The 19,407-nt window shown below is 45.7% G+C and overlaps 1 protein-coding gene across 1 annotated transcript in view; it reads left to right on the plus strand.

Moving 5' to 3' along the window:
- The window catches only part of mtmr11 (myotubularin related protein 11), a 38,331-nt gene extending 25,426 nt beyond the window's left edge, over positions 1-12,905 (plus strand). The window contains exons 7-17 of the mRNA XM_080857912.1: positions 420-567; positions 1,175-1,262; positions 1,863-1,951; positions 2,241-2,365; positions 3,713-3,791; positions 4,129-4,199; positions 6,777-6,949; positions 7,909-8,079; positions 8,355-8,570; positions 11,073-11,357; positions 11,759-12,905. Coding sequence (XP_080714038.1) covers positions 420-567; positions 1,175-1,262; positions 1,863-1,951; positions 2,241-2,365; positions 3,713-3,791; positions 4,129-4,199; positions 6,777-6,949; positions 7,909-8,079; positions 8,355-8,570; positions 11,073-11,357; positions 11,759-12,304 — 1,991 coding nt within the window. The 3' untranslated portion in view covers positions 12,305-12,905. The remainder of the gene's footprint in view (positions 1-419; positions 568-1,174; positions 1,263-1,862; positions 1,952-2,240; positions 2,366-3,712; positions 3,792-4,128; positions 4,200-6,776; positions 6,950-7,908; positions 8,080-8,354; positions 8,571-11,072; positions 11,358-11,758) is intronic.
- Positions 12,906-19,407: the final 6,502 nt, after the last annotated feature.

The following is a 19,407-nucleotide window of genomic DNA, read 5'->3' on the forward strand; positions in this document are numbered from 1 at the left end:
CCCGCACCGGGCATTTTCAGATTTCGCTAGCATCTGATGTGGCTTAAGGCCCCTTGCTTGGTTCGGCGTTGAGAATGAATTGCTAGGTGCTTACACGTTGCGTTGGGGGTGTTGCCAAGCAATTCACTGCCAGAACAATAGGCTTGCGTAAAATGGCGCAAGTCTAGAAAAAGCGGACGACGCACGCAAGACGGCTTGCGCGGCCTTTTGCGCTTGCGCTTACGTTTACGCCTCTGAGCATAAACCAAGCTTTACACTCCTGTTCGTTGTAACGCACAGCGGTAGAACTGGGAGTGGCGTTGAGGTGTCATGCCTGCAGCTTGTTGACCTTGTTGACTTGTTTACCTTGTTTACTTGTTTACCTTGTTTACTTGTTTACTTGTTTACCTGGTTTACTTCCTGTCCCCCTCGTTTCTCAGAGATGAAGCAGTTCCTGAGTAACCGGCGCCGTGACCCCAACATGAACTGGTTCGAGAGCTCGATGGACTGGGAGCAGGAGCTGGAGAGAGCTGGGGCCACAGGCTGGAGGGTCAGCTCCGTCAACGACCGCTTCGAGATGTCCACAAGGTGGCGCTCTCCTCTTGGCATTCCTTTTGGTTTCCCTTCGGTTTTGTTTTTCACCCGTCAGCATTGAAGATGCCGTCCTTGATTTCTGGCGAAAGGTTGTTGGTATTAAAGCTCAACAGCCAATCAAATTACAACTTTCCATTCCTTGCTCCTGACGCAATGCAGTTCGGTCCAAAACACATTTATAGAACCACGACTGTACACGAACACCTAAGTACTTTTGAATGCACACACTGGACACATTGCTAGAGAAATGTAAATAATAAATACAAAAATAAAAGAAAAAGAGATAATTAATGATCAAAGACTGTAACTTTAAATATGTCGTTACACAATGCACTGAAGGTTGTGCTCAGAGAACGGGGTTCAGTCTGAGAGCACGATAGTAGTTTTCTCTCCTTTTGTTCTCCACGCCTCAGGGCGCCCCTGAAGATAGCCCGAGGCCTACTATCTTCTTCAACAAGATTCCTTTCAGTAAAAGCATTTGTGTTGCTGAATGGGAGCCAGGCTCTAGGGGAGATCTTTGCCTCAGGCCACAGCGTGGTTCATGGTGTTCTGCATCTGTTATGTTCTAATGAACATTTCTCCTTTTCTGGGTTGTCTCCAGTCTGTCTAGGTTCAATGTGGTTCCTCAGAAGGTTCTGGACACAGAGCTGAAGAAAACCTTTGCCCACTTCAATGAGGGACGCATCCCAGTGAGTGCTAAGGCATAACACTTACACCCAAATCCACATAGCATAAACGTATTTCTGCTTCTTTCTACCAAAGAAGTTATAAATACCTCATACATGATTCACATACAAATCAGGGAACGAAGTATGTGAGTGACTCTGAGAGGTCTCAGGCGGAAATATTTTAGCTGAATTCTCAATGCTTTATACTGCATAGTACCGGAATGCTAAAAGCTATATACTGCATAGTAGCAGAATGCTAAATGCGATATACTGCATACTAGCTGAATGTTAAATGCTATATACTGCATAGTAGCAGAATGCTAAATGCTATATACCGCATACTAGCTGAATGCTAAATGCTATATACTGCATACTAGCTGAATGCTAAATGCTATATACTGCATACTAGCTGCTGCTTGTTGCTCCTTTTCTGATTCTGTTTCTATAATTGTATTTATTTGACATGTTTTCTGAGCCTGGTTCATCTAAAGCATCTTAAAGACTTGATTTGAAGAGCCTTCATCAGTATTTTCAATTATAGAAGAGACTGCCAGGAAAAAGACTCCCATCATTCATAATGTCTTCAACCTGGCCTCACTCTCTCTCTCTCTCTTTGTGCAGAGGTGGTGTTGGCGTCATCCTCGTGGCAGTGATCTGTTGCGCATGGCCAGCTTTCAGAACAACATCTACCACGAGAAGGACGACATCAGGTGTGTGTGTAGATTCGTACCATCAACTGTATATAGAGATCTCTATATGCAGTCATTGATTCATATTGTCACCACAATATTGATCTTGACAGAAGCAGATGCAATATAGCAACTAAACCTAGTTCATAATTAAGACTAAATTCATACTTAGACCAGTGTGTCATTGTTCTGTAAAGAGGCATTAAGGCCAACGATCTGTGGTTTCTGAAGGAGACTGAAGTGTGTATTTACACACAGTTGGAGGTATAACAGCGTTCCTCTTCTCTTTTTGGGGGGGCCTGTGTTGAAGGAACCTGGAGCTGGTGTTGTTTGGAGTACAGCAGGTGTGTGTGGTGGTGGACCTGGGGGAGGAGATGCCTTCCATCGGAGACATCCAGCTGGCTCACACCAGGTTACGGGCGCTGTGTCTGGGAGGTACGTACCAGATGTTATTGAAATTCTGTCTTAATAATAAGCCTATTAGTTGCATACATGGGTACATATTTGGCTGTAACCGATTCGGAGAATTCAGATATACCACCCCCAAAGGAGTTCTGTCAAAGTTTTATGAGGCTGTGCAATGGATTAGTGAGTAGGAGAATTGATAGACCCAGATCTGGATAGAGATCACATACTAGATATACGCATACTTTCAATACTTCTGGGCAAAGAAGGTTCCAGAAGGAAGAGAAATCCAATTTCGTTGGGTAAGAAAATAGACAAGCACTTTGAATGGGTATGTATAGAAAGGGTGCAAAGAAAAAGTGAGATCGCTCCAGTAATCATGGCACACAAATGTAAGGAAGAACATGGAGGACCGATGTTGCTTAGGCAACTCACAGCTCTAGTGTTCTTATTGTTTTTGTGAAGGCGACTCACAGCTCTGCTGTTCTCTTTGTTGTTGTGAAGGGGAGTCAGAGCTCTGCTGTTCTTATTGTTGTTGTTGCTGGTGTGTCACAGCCTGACATTCCACTGACGGTTGACTTTGCGGCGACCCGCTACATTCCGCTCTCTGACACGGCACTTCCCAGATCCTTACCCTCCTCCCACTGTGGGGGTGTACTGTGCACCTCATTGTGCATCTCTTTGTTCAAACATGACACACAGACACACAGACACACAGACACACAGACACACAGACACACAGACACACACACACACACACACACACACACACACACACACACACACACACATTCACAAACACACACACCACACACACACACACACACACACACAGACACGCACACACACACACATTCACACATATACACACACACACACACACACACACACACACACACACACACACACACACAATAAGACACACATTTCTGTTTGTTTGTTTTGTCTCTTTACTAGCATTTGTGGTGTATGCCCAGTGGCCTTAGCTTGTAAATTTCCGTTCGCTCATTTTTTTGTTTAGTTTTTTTTCTTTTCTTTCTTCTTTGTCAGCTTGTAAATTTCCCTTTCACACCCTCTAATCTAAAAGCGATGAAAAAGCGGTGTGACATAACTTTCAACACGCGGTCGGTCGTTATCAGCTTATCTGCTGCTCTCCCACGATGTTCTCTGAGCAGCTGTGATGGAGAGGAAACAGAAGAGGCAGTCCTGTGTGCTTCTAATTTTGACGGCCCTGGGCTGCCAGCTCATCCCCGCTCACATTAATAACCATCAAGGAAAACGTTTTTGACGCCAGCTGCTAGCTCATATATTCTGGGCCCGCATTTTCACCTGTGTACGTTGTCTTTGTGTCTCTGTTTGTTCCTGTCTCTCTCCCAGACATCTCAGCATCTGTGTCTGTGCCCGATGACAAATGGCTCTCCACGTTGGAGGGCACCCATTGGCTGGACTACATCAGGTACTGGTTCCCCATTGGCTGGTGCCCTTCAGGGCCGATGCAGTTTCCTGGTCACGCATTGCTTTGTGCAATTTCAACTTCCTTATACCTAATTAAAATATAGCATAGGCCTATCCAGTGCTAATTTACAGTATTTAATACATTGACTCATAAATATTGAATTATGTTTACCAAAGTGCAGACTGTTTAATTGACTGGACTCAGTATAGGATATACAGTATCTATAGTAAGGGACAAATAGAAACAATAAAGTAATCTATAAATTCAAATGCAGAATTGAATCTACCTCTTATTGCAGTAATTCCATTTCTGTTTTCATGTGTTTCTGTCTCTGAAGGAGCTGCTTAAGGAAGGCAGCAGAGGTGGCCTGTTTGCTCAGGGGCGGCCATCTTACCGTGGTCCTCCAAGGTGAGTCGGCCTTATCTCTTGATCTCTCTGCTATATTCTCTTTCGCTCCTTTGACACGCTGCCGTGTGAGAGGTGTTGTCCTGGAGCTTTCCTGTGGGTGTCAGCCATGCTGTGGGTTTGTTATTTCATCCACTGTCTGTCTTTAAACTGGCAAACCGTCACATTTAGCTTGACACCATCATATCGTCACACCTTTCGCAGAACCTTCTCTTATTTAAGCTATGGATGTTTATTTCAACGACACACATTATTCAAGGTGTGACATTTTCCTGGCGTTCCTCCTCCATTTTTGCTCAGGCCCTTGGAAAAACACAAATGCTTTCACTTTTTTCGACTAAGAGTGAATAACAGCTGGAATGAGTCAATGAGATTCTCAGATGTCTGAAGGCAACACCTAGCTCTGCAAAACCTGCTCTGCAGATGTAAAGGACTGAGCTGATATGACCACAAGGGGGCGTAGTTAGACAACACAGGATGTCTGCCTGTCTACCAAATTTTTAAAGTAATTTCGTTTTGATTGGTGATTTTATTCTTCTAGATATTTTATTTGATCTAATTAATTCCTCTAACTTTATTTCCATCTCTAATTATGGTTTCATACTTTAGGTAGGACAAACCAAGGGGCAGGGGGTACACATAAGAATTAAGGACCCCATGAAAGTATATTGCTTCGGACCCCTTTTTATTCTTTCACACGTTGTTCTCAGTTTTTGTGGGCCTTCTGCAGCTGCAGGCACACTGCAGGATCAGTACTTCCTTTCTTCCTACTGCTGGTGCAATATATATAGGTGCCCTGCGTCTGAAAAAAAAAGGCTTAAAAATAAAGTGAACATTTACAAACAGAACGATAACGACCCATGCAGCGCAAATGTACTTTTATGGTTTATTATCTGCTCTGTAATCTGTGCAAAGACATGTCATATTTAGACTGTGATATTTCAGATGTGACCACGGTGTGGGTGTGATCAGTAGCTCTGGAGTTCCTGTAAACAGAGATAAGAAACTTGCAACGCGACTTCACTTTGAACTTACTGATAACCATAAATAAGATATATAAATAAATATTAAATACATGGAAACCTTTGCTTTTTCTTTACTTTGCCTTTGCTAATCAGATAGCTGTGTCAATGTCAGCGTGAGTGTCAACCAGCTTTTTATTTCAGTTATAAACAAGAAAAGACAAGTTATACTCAAGGCATTTATTGTGCTATTGGTTGGGGACTTGACACAACAGCCAATCCTCTTATTGACACACGCAAGTACTTCTAGCCAGCAACCTAACCAATACAACTGCCCAACTATAGATACAACAACATGCAACTGGCCGGAGACATCCACAAACCCATGCCGCTGTCTGTAGCCCACTAGTGCCAAACAAAACAACATGTCCGCCCAACCATAAAATCTGAGCAGCAGGATACAACAACAACAACAACAACAACAACAACAACAACAACAGAGCTGCCTAAATGAGCAATTCACTAGGGGGTTTCAAGCAGGAACCTTCCTTCATCAGTTTTTCGTCGAATTCGGCCCACGTCTGTTCCTAAAAACTGTGTGGGTGGAGTGACTGGAGACAGGAGATGGTGCTGTAATGTGTGAGTGTGTGTGTGTGTGTGTGTGTGTGTGTGTGTGTGTGTGTGTGTGTGTGTGTGTGTGGGTGGAGTGACTGAGAGACATGAGATGGTGCTGTAATGTGTGAGTGTGTGTGTGTGTGTGTGTGTGTGTGTGTGTGTGTGTGTGTGTGTGTGTGTGGGTGGAGTGACTGAGAGACATGAGATGGTGCTGTGATATCTTACAGGAAATGAGCAACATCTTCTGAAGGCTGAAGGCATTTTCATTTGGTTCATGTGAAGAGGCCTATGTGTTTTCCCTTCTGCATTACATTCTCAGAAGTGTGCCAGCCTGTGTCCTCATAAGTACACAAGTGTGCCAGCCTGTGTCCTCATAAGTACACAAGTGTGCCAGCCTGTGTCCTCATAAGTACACAAGTGTGCCAGCTTGTGTCCTCATAAGTACACAAGTGTGCCAGCCTGTGTCCTCATAAGTACACAAGTGTGCCAGCCTGTGTCCTCATAAGTACACAAGTGTGCCAGCCTGTGTCCTCATAAGTACACAAGTGTGCCATCATGTGTCCTCATGAGCGTGCATGTAAAGGGCAGATGGGCATGGGAACGTCCATCATCTGTGGGCATGACGCCTCTTTATTATCCCCACCCACACACACACACACACACACACACACACACACACACACACACACACACACACACACACACACACACACACACACACACACACACACACACACACACACACACACACACACACACAGATGGGCATGACGCCTCTTTATTATCCCCACCCACACACCCACACACACACACACACACACACACACACACACACACACACACACAGATGGGCATGACGCCTCTTTATTATCCCCACCCACACACCCACACACCCACACACACACACACACACACACACACACACACACACACACACACACACACACACACACACACACACACACAGATGGGCATGACGCCTCTTTATTCTCCCCACCCACAGAGCCAGAGGACCGGGACATGAACTGCGTGGTGTCCAGCCTGGTGCAGGTGATGTGCGACCCGCACTGCCGAACGGTCGCCGGCTTCCAGGGCCTGGTACAGAAGGAGTGGATCATGGCTGGCCATCGCTTCCTCAGCCGCATCAACTATCATCGAGACAGTGATAAGGAGGAGGTGAGGAGAAGGGAGAGTGTGTGTGTGTGTCTGTGTCTGTGTGTGTGTGTGTGTGTGTGTGTGTGTGTGTCTGTGTGTGTGTGTGTGTGTGTGTGTGTGTGTGTGTGTGTGTCTGTGTGTGTGTGTGTGTGTGTGTGTGTGTGTGTGTGTGTCTGTGTGTGTGTGTATGAGAGTGTGTGTGTGTGTGTGTGTGTTTGTGTGTGGTGTGTGTGTGTGTGAGTGTCCTCAGCCGCATCAACTATCATCGAGACAGTGACAAGGAGGAGGTGAGGAGAAGGGAGAGTGTGTGTGTGTGTGTCTGTGTCTGTGTGTGTGTGTGTGTGTGTGTCTGTGGTGTGTGTGTGGTGTGTGTGTGTGTATGAGAGTGTGTGTGTGTGTGTGTGTGTGTGTGTGTGTGTGTGTGTGTGTGTGTGTGTGTGTGTGTTTGTGTGTGGTGTGTGTGTGTGTGAGTGTCCTCAGCCGTATCAACTATCATCGAGACAGTGACAAGGAGGAGGTGAGGAGCAGGGAGAGAGTGTGTGTGTGTGTGTGTGTGTGTGTGTGTCTGTGTGTGTGTGTGTGTGTGTGTGTGTGTGTGTGTGTGTGTTTACACTTGGTGGCACGTGCATCTTCCGTGAGCATGCAAATGTTGTGCGCTCCCTCTAACCGGCTTCCTCTCTCCTCCCTCCTCTCTCTCTTCTCTCCTCCTCCTCTCATCTCCTCCTCTCACCTCCCTCCTCTCTCTCCTCTCATCCTCCTCTCCTCTCTTCCTCTCTCTCCTACTCCTCTCTCCTCCCTCCCTCCTCTCCTCCCTCCTCTCCTCTCTCCTCTCCTCCCTCCTCCTCTCTCCTCTCCTCTGTCTTTTCCTCCCTCCTCTCCTCCCTCCTCTCCTCTCTCCTCTCCTATCTCTTCTCCTCTCTCCTCTCCTCTCCTCCTCTCCTCCTCTCTCTCCTCTCCTCCTCTCTCTCCTCCTCTCCCAGGCTCCAGTGTTCCTGCTCTTCCTTGACTGCGTGTGGCAGCTGTGGACCCAGTTCCCCTCGCGCTTCCAGCTGAGCGGAGACTACCTGCTGGCCCTGCACGACTCGCTGCACATGCCCCTCTTCAGCAGCTTCCTGGCCAACTGCCAGCGCGAGAGGAGCCGCCGCACACAGGTACTCCAGCAGCCAATCAACAGAGAGATGGGGGGGGGGGCTTCTCACATTCTCACATGAAGACACACACACTGTTCAATAAGAATATAATTGCATGGGATTGTATCAGCTCTTGTGGCATAGCAGTTTTAAATGTTTAAATCCCAGAGCGTCATAATTATGAATAAATAATCAATGCTCCTTTGATGTATAAAAAGATCACTGACTAGCCTGGACTCCCTGTAGATTCCCCTGCCCTGTAGCGGGATTACTAATGAGTCTGTGGCGTGTCTCAGCACCTCTCCCAGAGCTACACGCCAGTGAACGGCCTGCGGGAGCTGCCTCGGGGCTCCCCGCAGGACCCCTGTGATCCTCCCCTGCCCCCCGTCTGGGACTGGGCCCTGCAGTACAGCAGCCAGAGACGAGCCCGCTTCACCCAGCCCGTCACCCAGCCGTCCTGCCCCCCGCCCCTGCTCAACGGAAACCTCAACACCAACCTGGACCCCCACAGGGTGAGTGCTCTGATCACCCTGGAGAATGGATCAATAAACCATAGTCTGAGTGGTATTTATGCTCCCATCACCCTGGAGAATGGATCAATAAACCATAGTCTGTAGGGGTATTTGTGCTCCCATCACCCTGTAGAATGGATCAATACACCGTCGTCTGAAGGGTATTTGAGTTCCAATCACCCTGGATCAATTAATCGTCGTCTGTAGGGGTATTTGTGTTCCAATCACCCTGGAGAATGGATCAATAAACATAGTCTGAAGGGTATTTGAGGTCCAATCACCCTGGATCAATAAACCGTCGTCTGTAGGGTATTTGTGTTCCGATCACCCTGGAGAATGGATCAATAAACCATAGTCTGTAGGGTATTTGTGTTCCGATCACCCTGGAGAAAGGATCAATAAACCGTCGTCTGAAGGGTATTTGAGTTTCAATCACCCTGGATCAATAAACCGTCGTCTGTAGGGTATTTGTGTTCCGATCACCCTGGAGAATTAATCAATAAACCATAGTCTGAAGGGTATTTGTATTCCGATCACCCTGGAGAATGGATCAATAAACCATCGTCTGTAGGGTATTTGTGTTCCGATCACCCTGGAGAATGGATCAATAAACCATAGTCTGGAGGGTTTTTGTGTTTAAGGGGTGGAGAATAGTGGTTTCTGGCACAGCAGTGAAGTCATAATAGTGTCATTTTGGAAAATGGTAGAGAACGATTTTATGTAAACAGAAGGACAACAATGGCCCAGAGAATGCAAACCCTTTTTATTCCCATGGGGAGTCTGTCTTATTGTTTGTTTGTACAAATTACAGATTGAATTTATGAATAGTTTGACATGAAATCACACATAAGTGGCATTTGATGGACTTGTTTAATCGAGTGAAGATACCTAATCCATTATAGAATCAATCACAGTTATCATCTGCTTTCCTTCATATGTGGTTTTGAAAGATGTGAGATTATAAAGGTGCTGTTCTACTCGACAGATCCAATCATTTCAATGTTCCCGAACTGCTCCAGTTCTCTCTGTGCCAACTCTGATCTGAATCGCTCCTGATGATGAATTGTGTTTTTGTCCTGCTGTGCCCTGGATCACACAGGCTGTAATGGTAGGAGAGAGGAGAGAGAGGAGGGGAGAGGAGGAGGAGAAGAGAAAGAGGAGCGAGGAGGAGAGGAGAGGAGAGGAGAGGAGAGAGGAACGGAGGAGAGAGAGGAGGAGAGAGGATAGGAGGAGAGGAGAGATGAGAACGAGAGAGAGAGAGAGGGAGAGAGAGGAGAGGAGAGGAGGAGAAGAGGAGAGGAGAGAAGGAGAGAGAGGAGGAGAGGAGAAGAGAAAGAGGAGAGAGGAGGAGAGGAGAGGAGAGGAGAGAGGAACGGAGGAGAGAGAGGAGGAGAGAGGATAGGAGGAGAGGAGAGATGAGAACGAGAGAGAGAGGGAGAGAGAGGAGAGGAGGAGAAGAGGAGAGGAGAGAAGGAGAGAGAGGAGGAGAGGAGAGGAGAAGAGACAGAGGAGAGAGGAGAGAGAGTAGGATACTCTCTGATCTGAATCGCTCCTGATGATGAATTGTGTTTTTGTCCTGCTGTGCACTGGATCACACAGGCTGTAATGGTGGTGGCAACTGGTGAACAACTTGATGTGTGTCTTTAAGGTCACGCTCTGGTTGGCTGTTCGGGATCCATTTCCTTGTATGGCAGAAAGACCTGATTTCCGCTGCCTGTAGATTACTCTGTCAGTCAGCCGAAAGCTCAGCATCTTCTCTCTCTCCATCTTTTTTTCTTTCTCTCTCTATGTCTTTCTCACTCGCTCTCTCTCTCTCTCTCTCTCTCTCATTCTATCTCTCTCTCTCTCTCTCATTCTCTCTGTCTGAATGCCTCTGCTGCTGTCTCTTTTTTACTCTCCTATTCTGTCTCTTCTTATCTCTGTTCCTTTTTACACCTCCGTCTTTTGGTGCCTGTCTTTCTTTTTTCCTGTTATTCCCCTCACTTTTAATGCTTTCTCCTCAAACGTAATCTTTTCACCTCTCCTCTTTAATCATTCTCTCGCTTCTCTCTCTCTCTCTCTCTCTCCCTCTCCCTCTCCCTCTCTCTCTCTCTCTCTCTTGCTCCCTCTCCCTCTCCCTCTCTCTTGTTCTCTCTCACTCTCTCTCATATCCTACTCTCTCTCTCTCCCTCTCTCGCTCCCTCTCTCTCTCTCTCTCATATCTTCCTCTTCCTCTCTCTCTCCCTCTCATCCTCTCCCTATCCTCACTCTCCCGCTCTCTCTCCTACCCTCTCTCCCTCTCTCTCTCTCTCTTCCTCTCTCTCTCTCTTGTTCTCTCTCTCATCCTCCTCTCCCTCTCTCTCTCTCTCACTCTCCCTCTCTCTCTCCCTCTCTCCCTCTCTCCCTCTCCCTCTCTCCCTCTCTCTCTCGCTCTCATCCTCTCCCTCTCTCTCTCCCTCTCTCTCTCTCTCTTGTTCTCTCTCTCCTCTCCCTCTCCCTCTCCTCTCTCCTCTCTCTCTACAGCATGTAGACGGCATGGCCGGCTCGGTGTTCTTCCTCTCCAGGGGCTCCTTCTCCTCGCCCTCCAACCTGCTGCCGTGGCGGAGCGGCGCCGGCTCGGGCTCCTACCGGAAGAGCCACCGGAGGGCCCCGTCGGCCGAGATGCTGCCCGCTCTGGAGCGCCTGCTGCGGTCCTGCTCCCTCTCTGAGGTCCGCCCTGAGCCCCATGAGCCCCTGTTGCCCCTCCTGCTGGGGCCCTGCGTCAAGGTGTGGAGGGACTGCTACCTCCGGGGGGCGCTCCACGCACAGGTAAACGAGGTCACTCAAGACTGAAAGGTTGAGATGTGGTAACTTCTTCAAGTCTGTCTGTGCACGGCCACCAAGAGTGTGTTTATCACTGTCCAATGGCTGTTTTAATAGCAGTGATTTAACTGTGCTAAGTTATATGGGGATTTTAAAACATGTTCTGCTTTTGGCGAACAAAATTATGATTTGATGCTTTGATATCCACCCATTGTCAGCCAAATGTTTTGTCTGTTTATGGGGGATGTTTTCTAGCATTTACATAATGGCACCATCTTTGAAAATGTCATAAAGGATTTGTAATATCATATATTCAGTGATCTGCATTGTTATGAGTTACCCCATGACCGGTGTGTTGTTCACAGGCCTTCACCCACCCCATGCCATCCTCTCTGTGTTGTTCACAGGCCTTCACCCACCCCATGCCATCCTCCATGCTGCACCCAGTGGAGCAGCTGGCCTGGGAGGTACAGCAGATGCGGGACAAACTAGCCCAGGCCTCCTCCACCACCACCTCCTCCTCCTCCTCCTGCTCGTCCTCTTCCTCCTCCCCGTCTTCCTCCTTTCGAACGTCCAGCGCTCCACACGTGAGGCAGGAACCTCGCCGCTCCGACTCCAACCTCAACCAGAACGCCAACAACGGCACCTTCCTCTTCCCCTCCTCCAGGTCCGCCTCCTACCAGCCTGCCGCCGCTCCCAGAAGTAATGCCCACCACCACCCCGCTGCCCCCCTCAAAGCCACCTCAAGAACCCCCCCCGCGTCCTTCTCCTGCCCCCAGCCTCGACCCGCTGGAAGGGATGGGGGGTCCAAACACACCTTCCTCTTCAGTCACCAGCCCGACAACCGTCCGGCGCAGCGCTACATTCCCCATCCACATGCCAAGCCGCCCAGGAGCAGGAGCAGCAGCAACAGCGGCGGCTCGTCCGGGGTCCACGGCAGCCCTCCGCAGTGAGCGCCGTGCTCTCTAAAGAATCCGTCTCTAAGTCTCTCCCGTACTGCCGCGTCTGCCCCTGAAAAACAAAATGGCTGCTCCCATGGCCTCCTCCTGGGTTTTTTAAGGCAGCTGAGCGAGGCAGATCTCACATCACCCCCTGTGTGGAAGTCTGACACCTCCACCACCACTGCCAGCTATGCAGAAGGTCACGAGAAAAAAGCACAACAGAGCTTCGACTGTTCAGGTGTAACTGGACACGTTACTGTCTCATACAGCGTTGCACGGCAACAGTATACACAGCACTAATTTATTTACATATTTTCAAACCGTTGCTTTTATACATTTTGTGTTACGAACGATTGAATAAGACTGTTTCTGCTGGAAGACACAGCCGAGCCCTTGCTGTCCCTGCCTCAGAATCTATGCCAAATCTAGTTTTGCTAGTGGATTAATATGATCTAGATCGGCTCTCTGTGTAAGATTGCTCTAATGCACATGATTTCAGTGTGATTAGATGCAAGTGTGTGTGTGTTACTGCATTGAAGCCCAGTATGTTTCTTACTGATGATTCATATACCACCACCATCATTTCCAGACCGCATGCTAGAAAGTGGCTGCTAAACACTTGAAACCATGAGTGGATTTACAAGTGCTTCTCAAAGTGAACACTAGAGGGCGAAGATGTCTTCAGTCACGTTCAACAACATACATGATGTAAAGACACTTTGTGTTGATAAATGTTTTTTTGGGGGGGGGGGGTTTCTCCCAAAAAAATGATTCAGTCCACAGCAATATTTTGGTACGGATGTAGTCATGTTGTTGAAATATGCATGTTTTAGTTGTGCTTTCGAAATGGCCCAAAATGAGTTGAGTTGTATATTTAGAAAAACGGCTGAATATAGAGCATGTCCAGTGAGAGTGACACAGCAGAATGGATAGTCGCATGGTCATAGTGAGTCTGCGTCTGGCTGCCCTAAATTCCCTCCGCTTGTACACCTTTTCCCCTCGCTGCCTGTGAATTATTTAAGTTCTGTGGGCCATGAGGGTCTTTTTGTGGGGTTTGCTATAAACATATCATGCTTTATTATTTGTACCTTTTTCATATAAATACTAGAAAAGTGTTGATTATCAATCATATGAGTAATTTACTCATAAGTATCGTTATTTTTATCGAAGCATACAGTGTATTAGCACAATTTGCTGGTTCATATATCTTCATATTTTCGAATGAATTGTTAGATACTTTAGATTTTTCTCTTTAATTCCGAATCTAGTCCTTTGCGGGAGGTTGGAGAGAACGCCCTGAATGAGGAAGTCCGTGAATTCCTGGGGCTTCCTTGGAATTAAACTGGAAATAACCCGACGGTGGCTGTTCAGTGAACCCTTATCTCCTCGGAAACGCATCTGTTCTGATAAATCACCCTGATGTGACGCAGACTTCAGACCTGTTGTGCATATGAAGTGGAGATCGGGGGGGGGGGATAAAGCACTGGTTTGGTTCCCTTCAGTAGACGCTGCTTGGCTAGAGTTAATGGCTTCGGATAGAATGGTACGTCTGTGCTGGGTTTCTAGGCCACAGCAGCAGCGCAACTCCCTCATGACTTAGCAAGGGTGTTATTCCGAGAGGTGTTGGTCTCTCTCTGACTCTGTCTCTCTCTCTGACTCTCTATCTCTCTCTCTCTAAATCTGGAACATCCGCCCAGGAAGGACAGGGGAAAAATGTCCTGAAGTATTTCTTCTCGGGTTTTCTTTCTGGCTGTCTTTCAAAGTTTGCCACTGCCAGGGCATGCTACACAAAGTCCTCCAGCATTTTTTTCAAGGGCCTTTCAGCAGAGTTGGCTGATGATGACTGACTTACTGAGGTCAGGGTGAGTGAGATCAGAAGCAGTGCCTCGTGGGAGTCAAATGTGCTACACACTAGAGGTCACTAGAGGTCACAGAGGCCTACTACAGTGTCAACATTTTTGGGGAGCTCCATGTTGTCAGTTTTGTGTAAATTCACTTGGCAATAACTGCATCCATTTCACAATCTGTGGCAGAAAAACATTTGAGAAACATAAACTTTGAAAAAAATGCCTTAAACCCTCTCATGACTTGAGGGCTTATTGGCTTGGTCATCTTCAAAACCAGAGCTATTTCTCTCAAAACACAAACCATCATACGAAAAACAAAACAAAGACCTCCTGGGATGGCATCCTGAAATTAACATTTCAGGAGAAATCTGGGTTATCACTATGCGTATATTTAGCCTAGCCAGCAATGAATGAGGTACTTTATATGTAAAATATGTGTTTTATACTTTCATTGTTGAATTTGTATTATCATTATTTGACCTGGCATGACATGTTGCCTTGATGTTAAAATGTACTCTTTGAATTTATTTCTAGTGCTTTTGCTCTTGCCTCCAGCGGAGCTAACTTTAGGCCTTCAAAGCCTGTGTGCATGATGAGTGGCTCAACTAGCAGCCGTTGTGGTTCAGAGAATACTAACTGATGGTCTGGAATTTCATATTATTGGTCATTTTTTGTAATGTGTTGGGACGATTGATGTATCTGTTTTTCTAGCATTCTATATTTTTTTTTGTATGGACATCCAATAGCATGTTTTGAAGTAGAGTAATAAATCTAAACCTTAGATAATTGTATATGCCTGTTGATATGTCTGTTTCATTTCACATGATTGCCATTTGAAAATCGATCACAAAAACAATAGCTTACTTTTACAAACAGAGTAAAATATGTACAAAGTTTTTATTTTTTTAAGAAAATAGTCTAAAATGCCATTGAATTATCACATGACAGGCATCACGACACTGCTGAGTAAAATTATTTAATAACATTTAAAGTATGATAAATCTATACGGACCATACAGCTGCCATTGAAATACTCATATGGTGCAAATATCCACCTTCACACACCTGCCCTGCATACCAACATCGATAAAAACATATAATAATAATAATACAAATTAAAATAATAATACTGAACCATTTAGACATACTGTGCAAGCACATCTAGAGGCAATGCTGATTTCTTTCCATCAACTTTGGCACATCAGGGGCTGGTTGTGGACAGACTGACACACACAAGGAGTCATGTGAACTTTCACATCACAACACTGATATGCAATTATCTTAAGCGCTCGCCTCCTTTTTTTGTACACCGGATCACACACACAGTGTCCTCTACGATATAAAAACAATGAGCCGTCTAGCCCAACCAGTCCTAATCCCACTGGATCATCTTGTCATCTGCCACCTGGTGCTTCTGTGGATCAAAAGGACAGCAGTGGGTGGCGCTACTGCAGCTCTGGGTGGGTACCAGGCCGCCCAGGTGCCGGTAGGACTTGCATATGGGGCACGGGTACTCGGAGAGGCCCTCGATGTCCTCGAAGGCCAGGTTGACGATGTGGTCCGAGCACGGTGTGCAGTACAGGTGCCCGCAGGAGAGACGCTTCAGCCGGGTCTCGGAGGAGATGCAGCACTGGCAGTGTGGCAAGTCCGAGCTCAGAGAGATGCTGCCTGTCAGAGAGCTGCTCTCCATGCTGGCTGGCCGGCTGGAACCAAGCTTTGTTGAAGACCTAGAGACAGGAAATGGGGGGGGGGGGGGGGGGGGGGGGGGGCGCAATGGTAAGCAGGGAGATCCTAAAACAGGGGCACAGAATACCTGGAGCAGCTTTTGATTTTGGCACTTTGTTCGGTTACGTAAGGTTCGTGGCTGTGGCAGAGTAACTTTGTAAACGTTAGATGTTTTGTAATGTATATTTTGTGTAATATGTGTAAGCACACTGAGAGCCACTGTGCCAAGACAAATTCCTTGTTTGTGCAATCTTACTTGACCAATAAAACCTGATTCTGATTCTGATTAATAGGGATGGGGTGAGTTAAAATATGAAGCGCTTTCAGTGTTTTTGTAGGTCAGCTACCAGGTTTGTATTTGTTACATGAACGCCTCCACGCATACGCTCATAATAACAATCTCAGCCACGCATGTAGGCTATTAGCATCTTCAACCGGATATCACCATAGCAACTAAAATGAGGGAGAAATCACTAAACCCATGACACTACTGATATATTTTGGTTACAAAGAATAAAACACGATGAATTCAGGTCAAAGTATTACAGACTGTAAAAAGATGTAAAAAATACGCACCTCTTTGACGGCGAACCTTTAAAACAATCGAAGCTTAAAGCTGCAAAACACCTCCACAGAACGTCCATACCGTTGCCTATCATGGCAATCCAAATCCGTGTTTTGGTTTTTAAAGACTGTCCGCATTTCTGCGGTTGTCTCGTAGTAACATGTTCCTACTCGTTCGTTTTCAGGGAGCAAAACAGCATTTGTATCGTACTAAGCGTGTTGACGGTCATCAGGAGACGGCATTGTTTCCAACCAGATCTAGTCTAATGTAATGGACATCGCTGAATGGTTAAAGAGCGTTTTTACTAAATCCTTGCCACGACACCTGACAGACGTGAATACAAGACGGAAGCGAGAGACCTGTTTGGTTGAAATTGAGGCTCGCGCACACTAAACGCAGCAATCAACTGCGTGTGCGTGTGCTGCGGATGGCCAATTAGGTAACAGAGGAAGCTGATATATAAATGAACCAATTCGATTTTTCTCAAGACTTCCATTTTCAGGAAGGTAATTTTGAGCCGATGATTCATGATATGACAGACAGTGATTGTTTTTTTAATTATTTTTCGAGAGTGACAGTTCCTGTTATATGTCATATGACCAGCTAACGTCTCTACATCGGTGTCAGTGAAGGATACCAAACACAATTGGACTGTAAACACCTTTGAATGAAATAACATTAATTGTATTGTTGATACTAATTAATGGAATAACAACCTCCATTTCAGAGTACGCTAGTAGCCTACTAAATACGAGTTTAGCCTCCATTGGTCAAAGCCTAATCATGATCAAAATACATCGAGTGGCAAACATTTTCGGTGTCTCCACCTGCTGTTGTACGCATGAATTGCAACACTGTATAAATACAATTACTTCCGTTGGTACTTTGCCAGTCAGATTTTGGCCAGGTTACCAGATATATCAATTTGTCCTTATCGTACTCGAATATTTTCTTCAAATGTGAGTTTATATCAGTGTATTAAACAGGGTTTAAAGGATATGCAGTGGAATACAGACAAAAAAAATAAACATGCTCCGTTCAAATTGCTAATATATATATAATAATTGGATATCTCCGACATTCTGTTGCTTTTCAGTTTTGAATAGTGACGCACAGCAGGCAGTATCGATTGTAAGGATTGGTTATCTTTGAATGAGTTGTATTCCTAAATTCATGGTGCTTTGGTTACAGCTTGTCACAATCATTGCTCTACATGTTTAATATACTGTATGTGCACTTGTAAACTTACCTAACTTAGGCAATTGTGGAAAGGAAACCTTGAGCGGAACCTCAGCTCAAAGGGGGGAACCCATGCGCTCGGGGCAGGACGGCTAGAGAGAGAGAGAGAGAGAGAGAGAGAGAGAGAATCAGCAAACAGATTCATACACATATCGGAGGATGAAACATATTAGAATCAGGAGCTTAGAGATGGTTTCATACACGTGTCGGAGGATAAACATATTAGACTCAGGAGCTAAGAGATGGATTCATACACTTATCGGAGGTGAATCATGTAAGCACACATGCGGCATATGTACATGATACATACATGATTCCATGACGCATAAAAGACGGTATGAAATATACAGAATTAATAATGGATAAACATGGAGAGAGAGCCAGCATTCAAAGTAGATAGATAGATAGATAGATAGATAGATAGATCGATAGATAGATACATAGATAGATAGATAGGTAGATAGATAGATCGATAGATAGATGGATACTTTATTAATCCCGAGGGAAATGTAGGTCTTCCAGTAGCTTATACACATACACCTTATACACCTCACCGTCATACATACATAAATCACATATAAATAGTTTTGGTTCTAGAACAGCCTTAGTGGGTTTACAGTGTCCTCAAAATGTTACTATTATAAGGATAAGCAGATAAGTGGAGCAGAAATCCATGTCAATGATGGCATTCGTTTGTATTATGGGTAAATATGCTGGCATGGTCTTATAAGCGAAGTAAAATTTGCGCATTATAGTTTGGTGGGAATAAGCAGCTAGGGTTTCTAAACTGGCACCTTGGCTCAACCTGCACTTAAGCAGCAACAGGCCCGCACTTCTTTTTTTTTTTATTCTTTCTATGTCGTTTTATAAGCAATATTTATTGTTACACCAGGTTTTTTAATGCTCTTAGCTTGATTGTTCTCCCTTGTACGTCGCTTTGGACAAAAGCCTCTGCTAAATGACTAAATGTAAATGAAATGTAAATGTAATGTTCTGCAGGTAGATCAAGTGGACAGTCTGCGGCAGCATCCCCCAGTGGGGGGTATAGGAAAGAAAAGAGACAAAGAGAGTAGACAGAGTTAAGTTGCTTTATTTGTGTACTCTATATGTAATCATAGGTGATGTGGAACAATGCTATCACAGCCATCAGCCATTTGCAGGTCAAGGTCCTACTGTATGGGAGAGAACAACACCGGCTGTTGAATTCCATGTCAAATAGTGCAGTTGTAATGAAGAACAACACCATCTTCAGAACCGCAGGCTTTAAAGGTCGAGTCTGCGAGTCGATTCTAATCCAATATACTTTAGGTCAAATTCAGTGAATTGCTCCTCACGGCCCTCTATCTGTCTGTGTGCAGTCTCTCCTGGCTCGTCCAATGGGAAACAAACGTAGTGGCTCCTACCGAGCCATAAACATTCCCAGCCAATCAAAACGTTGTTTCAGGAGCACAGAAGGGAGGGGTGTGATTTTATTGGCTGTTGAGCTCTAACATCAACAATCTTTCACCACAATCGCAGACCTCATGTCAGTTTTTACTTAATTTCTCTCTACAATAGTTTCAGTAAAGAGAAGAGAGTAGGCCTAACCTCAGGGTGTAGCTCTCGTTTGTGTGTGTAAGTGTTGGGGCCTCTATACGTTACATTCACAGACTGTGTCTGGTTGCCCAGAAAGGTGCCACGTGCAGGGAGATCGTACACACACTATGACAACAGGTTAGATCACTCACAATGAGTTACTG

Source organism: Sprattus sprattus (genome assembly GCF_963457725.1).
Source record: "Sprattus sprattus genome assembly, chromosome: 19".
In the NCBI taxonomy this organism is placed as follows: domain Eukaryota; kingdom Metazoa; phylum Chordata; class Actinopteri; order Clupeiformes; family Clupeidae; genus Sprattus; species Sprattus sprattus.